Source organism: Phaenicophaeus curvirostris, chromosome 5 (genome assembly GCF_032191515.1).
Source record: "Phaenicophaeus curvirostris isolate KB17595 chromosome 5, BPBGC_Pcur_1.0, whole genome shotgun sequence".
NCBI classification, from domain to species: domain Eukaryota; kingdom Metazoa; phylum Chordata; class Aves; order Cuculiformes; family Cuculidae; genus Phaenicophaeus; species Phaenicophaeus curvirostris.
The window spans coordinates 62,722,719-62,728,021 of NC_091396.1; the positions used below are offsets into that span (position 1 = coordinate 62,722,719).

Genomic DNA, 5,303 nt, shown 5'->3' on the forward strand with positions numbered 1-5,303 from the left:
TGCGGCCGGGCAGGACCCTCCTGCAGAGGGTGACATTTCTCCATGGCCCGAGACCCCGAGGATAAACACGGCGGCGACTTTAAATAAACACGCACTTAATGATGCAAAACGCTAACGAGAGAGGCGGGGGGGGGGGACCCCGCTCCATCCCGGCTGGGCGCCCGGCTCCCACGGGGACACCCCTTGCAAGGCTCCAGTGAGTCCCCTCTCCCTCTCTTTTCCCCCCTCCCTCCTTTCCTACCTTTCTTCCTTCCTTCTTCCTCTCGTTTCCTTCCTCCTTCCCTTCCTCCCTCCTTCCCTTCCTTCCTTCCTCCCTCCTTTCCTTCCTCCTTCCCTTCCTCCCTTCTTTCCTTCCTTCCTCTCTTCCCTTCCTCCCATTCTTTCCTTCCTTCCTTTCCTTCCTTCCTCCTTTCCTTCCTTCCCTTCCTTCCTCCTTTCCTTCCTTCCTCCTTTCTTTCCTTCCTCCTTTCTTTCCTTCCTCCTTTCTTTCCTTCCTCCTTTCTTTCCTTCCTTCCTTCCCTTCCTTCCTTCCCTTCCTTCCTTTCCTTCCTTCCTTTCCTTCCTTCCTTCCTCGGTTACTGCTTCCAGGCGGTAGGAAGGCTGGGCAAGAGGGTCCAGGGGTTTGTCCCTTGCAAAGAAAAGCGGAGCCTGGTTGTTCTGCCATCAGCGCGGTTTAATTTAAACTGGTTTAGGTACAATAGAAAATAAACCTGAAAGCACATGCGGTTTGGGGTAACAAATATTGGAGACAGACAGCGTTGTCCCCGGGCTCCCTGCGAGGCGAAGGAGGGAAGGACAGAGGGGACAAGGCGACGTGGAGCCGAGGGGCAGCCCGAGGAGAACTCGTTGAGGGGGAAGCGGCTGTCGACTTTATTATTATTATTATTATTATTATTATTATTATTATCCTAATTTTTAGCCACACCGCTAAATTTCACCTCCGAGAAGGAAGCCGGGGGGGGCGAGCGCATCACTCACCGCCTCTCACAGCCGCGATAAGACTCAGGCACTTGTTAAAACTCTAATACTGCAGCTTCCCACACCCCTCCCCTTTTTTTTTTTTTTAATTTAAACTACATCGAAATCTTTCTGGTAAAACTAAATATGAAAAAAAAATGTAAACTATAACTTCTCCTCCCTTCTCCTGCTGCAACACGGGGCTCGGTACAGCCGGTGGCTCCCTCCATCCCGGCTCCTCGGGGGCAGCTCCAGGGATGCTCAGGCCGCTCCTGCCCCACGGCGCCTGCAGGGCTGGGATTTATTTGAGTGGAATCGGATCCATCTGGGATTGGGGTATTTTTTTTACTTTTTTTTTTTTTTTTCTTCTCTCTTTTGTAGTTCCCGCTGGGACCAGCTCGTTTGAACTGGAAGAGCTGAGGGTTTGTGCTGCTCTCTGCGTTTGGCTACGTGGAAAATTAAAAAAAAAAAATTAAAATTGTGGTGATAATGGGAGACGCTGGAGGGGGGAGGGTGGGATAGGGGGGGCTGGACCAGGAGCCGATGTGTGTGAAAAAGAGCCGAGAGTCCCATCAAGAATCAGCGGGGTGAGCTGTAAAACCGGGTGCTGTCCTTTAAGTACAACCCAGAGCCTGTAACCGAGAGAAAGCTCCTCTCCCGTTCCTCCAGCCGCTTTTTTAGGATCCCAGATCCACCAGGCTGGACGTGAGGGGTCCCAGCAGCGAGTCCTGGAGCTGGTGGCCCTGGAGGCTGTGAGGGGTCTGGGATGCGGCTAAGCCGCTCAGGGAGTAGCCGGAGCTCCTGGCGTGGCTGAGGTTCCCCTGCAGGAGCAGGACCGAGTTCTGATCGGGGCTTTGGGGAGGAGAAAACTCTTCCTCGGAGCTGGACAGGAGGGGTTTGCTCCCATCCAGAGGCGACAGTTGGTTCGGTTTGTTGGTGGCCGCGTTGTTGTTTTCTGTGTTCTCCCTGCAGGAAAAGGCGAGAAAACCCAACGGGAGCGTTAGGGCGATATAAGAAGGCGCTACGATTACAAAAACTAATTATTTACTGAAGCTAAATTAGAATTAAGCTTCATTTAAGCGCTTGTTCGGCGGGGATGTTCGCTGTGTTAATGCTCCCGGTAAATCCCTCGTGTTTTGTTCCATCGTTGGAGCTGATGCCTCTCCCCAGGGAAAAAAAAAACCAAACCACAAAAAAAAAATCCAAACAACCCAAACCACCTAATATTTTCATAAAGAAACGGGGACGATTCTTTTAATTGCCCCATAAATAGAAGCACGCCGCAGTGCCCGGTAATTTAGCCGAGGAGGAAAAGCGGGATTGGAAGGGGTTGGGTTTTTTTTTTTTGGAGCCGATTTTTCTCTCTTCTAAACTAAAAATGAAAGCGCGGCCCGGGGGAGAGCGGGGAGAGGGATTTTCTCCTCGAGGAGGTTGCTGGAGCGGGGTAAGAAGCTGGGGATGCCGGGCCGAGGCGCCCCCCGCCCCGGGACAACCCCGGGAGGAGCCGCGACCCCATCCCGGCTTCCCTCCGGCTTCTCCCCTTTCCATTCCGGGGCTGCATCTCCCTCCTCCTCCTCCTCCGGGCTTCGCGACAACGGAATCTCGGTCCCCGGGATGAGCCAACCGCTTCTCCGCCGGCTGGATCCCCGGTTAACGGCGTCGCTCCCGGCTGAACTCGGGAAACAAAGGGCGGAGGAGCGGGATGGAGGGGACGGTGAGGGGCTGGCTGCCCCGGGCAGGTGGGGCTGGGGGGCGAGGAGGGGGCTGGGAAAACCCACCCGGGTTTCCAGGGTGGGAAAGGGATGCCAAAAAAAAAAAAAAAGAGAGAGAGAGAGAGAGAGAGAAAAAAAAAGAAAAAGGGAGAGGGGAAAAAAGGAGAAGGGAGAGGAAAAAAAGGAAAAAGGGAGAGAAGAAAAAGGAAAAAGGGAGAGAAGAAAAAGGAAAAAGGGAGAGAAGAAAAAGGAAAAAGGGAGAGAAGAAAAAGGAAAAAGGGAGAGAAGAAAAAGGAAAAAGGGAGAGAAGAAAAAGGAAAAAGGGAGAGAAGAAAAAGGAAAAAGGGAGAGAAGAAAAAGGAAAAAGGGAGAGAAGAAAAAGGAAAAAGGGAGAGAAAGAAGGAAAAAGGGAGAGAAGAAAAAGGAAAAAGGGAGAGAAAGAAGGAAAAAGGGAGAGAAAGAAGGAAAAAGGGAGAGAAAGAAGGAAAAAGGGAGAGAAAAATAAAAGCAGAAGGGAGCGAAAAAAGGAAAAGGGAGAGGAAGAAAAGGAAAAGGGAGAGAGAAAAAAGGAAAAGGGAGAGGAAGAAAAAAGGAAAAGGGAGAGGAAGAAAAAAGGAAAAGGGAGAGGAAGAAAAAAGGAAAAGGGAGAGGAAGAAAAAAGGAAAAGGGAGAGGAAGAAAAAAGGAAAAGGGAGAGGAAGAAAAAAGGAAAAGGGAGAGGAAGAAAAAAGGAAAAGGGAGAGAAAGAAAAGGAAAAAGGAGGAAAAGAAAAGGAAAAAGGAGGAAAAGAAAAGGAAAAAGGAGGAAAAGAAAAGGAAAGGGGGAGGAAGAAAAGGAAAACAGAGAAAGAAAAGAAAAGGGAGGGAAAAGAAAGAAAAAGTGAGGGGGGGGAAGGAAAAGGGAGGGGGGAAAAATTTCAAAGGGAGGAAGAAAAAAAAGGGAAGGAGCGAAGTGTTTCGGCCGCTGCCGGTGGAAGCCGGAGCGGGGAGCAGGGGGGCGCGGGGCGGGCGGGGGGCGGCTCCGGTACCTTTCCTTCGCCTCGGCCGCTCGGTCCCGCTGCCGCCGGTTCTTGAACCAGTTGCTGACCTGGGTGGTGGTGAGCCCGGTGGCCTCGGCCAGCTCCCGCTTCTCGCGGGGGGACGGGTAGGGGTTGTGGGCGTACCAGTCCCGCAGCACGCCCCGCGACTTCTCCTTGAAGCAGTAGCTGGTCTCCTCGCCGTCCCAGATGGTGCGGGGCAGCGGGAATTTCCGCCGCACGCGGTACTTGCCCACGGCGCCCAGCGGGCGGCCCCGCAGCTTCTCGGCCTCCACGTAATGAGCCTTGAGCCAGAGCTGCTGCAGCTTGGGGTGGTTGTGGGGGGAGAACTGGTGGCTCTCGAGGATCTTGTAGAGCTCTCGGAAGTTGCCGCGGTGGAAAGCCACCACGGCCTTGGCCTTGAGGACGCTCTCGTTCTTGTGCAGGTGGTCGCAGGCCGGCAGGGACCAGAGGAAGCGCCCCAACCTCTCCAGGTTCCCCCCTTGCTGCAGGACCTCGCAGACGCAGGCGACCTGCTCCTGCGTGAAGCCGAACGACGGCAGCATCGACATGGCCGGGAGGGCGGGGGGGGGGGGCGGAGGGCGAGGAGGAGGATGGGGGGGGTGGTGGAAGGAGCCACCCGCCGGTCCCGCTCCAAATCCCGCTGCCGGGAGCGCTCCTGGGGCTCAAATCCCGCTGCCGGGCGCCGTTCAGCTCCAAGTCGCGGTCCTGGGTCGCGGGGGGGATGTCGCGGGTGCCGGGTCGGGGGGGGGTGGGATGTCGCGGGTCCCTGATCCTGTCGCGGTGCCGGGTCTGGGGCGGAGGGGGGGGGGTGGATGTCGCGGTCCCGGCGCTGTCTCGGTGCCGGCCCCGGCGCGGGGACGCCGTTCGGTGGCACCGAGCGGGGGACTTTGTCGCCGTCTCCGCCGCCGCCGCCGCGCTTAAAGAGCCCCGAGCCCCCGCGCCGCGCTGATTGGGCGGCTCGCCCGGCCCGGCCCGGCGCAAGCCCGGCCCCGACAGCCCCGACAGGAGCCCCGAGCCCCGGGGGCTGAGCCTCCGCGCCGGCGGGCGGAGCCTCCGCGGCCGCGGACCCGGCCCCGGGGAGCAGCAGCAGCAGCAGCAGCGGCCGCCGCCGCCCCCCCCCCCGTCCCCACGCCCCGCGGCCCTGGGAAGCCGCTCCCGGAGGACTCGCTCTTTCTCTCTTTCTTCCACCCTTCTTCCTTCTTCCCCTCCTCCCCCCCGCTAAGCGAGCCCGTCTTTAATTACCTTAATGCCGGGGATGAATAAATAATGCTCTCAGTGAATAGATAAATACTACGCGGGGTCCCTGCACCTCATCCTCCCCCCCTTCACCCCCTTCCCTGCACCCCATCTTGCCCCTCTTTAGCCCTTTTCTGCTCCTCTTTGCCCCTTTAGCCCCTTTTTGCCCCTCTTTGCCCCTTTTACCCCTCTTTGCCCCTTTTTTTGCCCCTCTTTAGCGTTTTTTGCCCCTCTTTGCCCCTCTTCTGCCCCTCTTTGCCCTTATTTTCCCCCTCTTTGCCCTTATTTTCCCCCTCTTTGCCCCTCTTTGGCCTTATTTGCCCCTCTTTGGCCTTATTTGCCCCTCTTTGGCCTTATTTG

At 56.3% G+C, this 5,303-nt stretch overlaps 1 protein-coding gene across 1 annotated transcript; it reads right to left on the bottom strand.

The window, feature by feature from the left end:
- Positions 1-652: 652 nt before the first annotated feature.
- Positions 653-4,608, bottom strand: SIX1 (SIX homeobox 1). Its single transcript, XM_069856909.1, has 2 exons — positions 3,696-4,608; positions 653-1,923 (listed from the first exon to the last, which is right to left on the bottom strand). Exons 1-2 carry the CDS (start codon positions 4,253-4,255, stop codon positions 1,635-1,637), a joined length of 849 nt encoding a protein of 282 aa, XP_069713010.1. The 5' UTR covers positions 4,256-4,608; the 3' UTR covers positions 653-1,634.
- Between the last annotated feature and the right edge of the window lie 695 nt (positions 4,609-5,303).

What these genes read in the sequence shown, in the direction of transcription:
- SIX1 (XM_069856909.1), bottom strand. Translation starts at nt 4,255, where the DNA reads ATGTCGATGCTGCCGTCGTTCGGCTTCACGCAGGAGCAGGTCGCCTGC. An exon ending in GCGGCCGAGGCGAAGGAAAG is followed by an intron (nt 1,924 to 3,695) that starts GTACCGGAGCCG and finishes CTTTTCCTGCAG; the next exon opens with GGAGAACACAGAAAACAACA.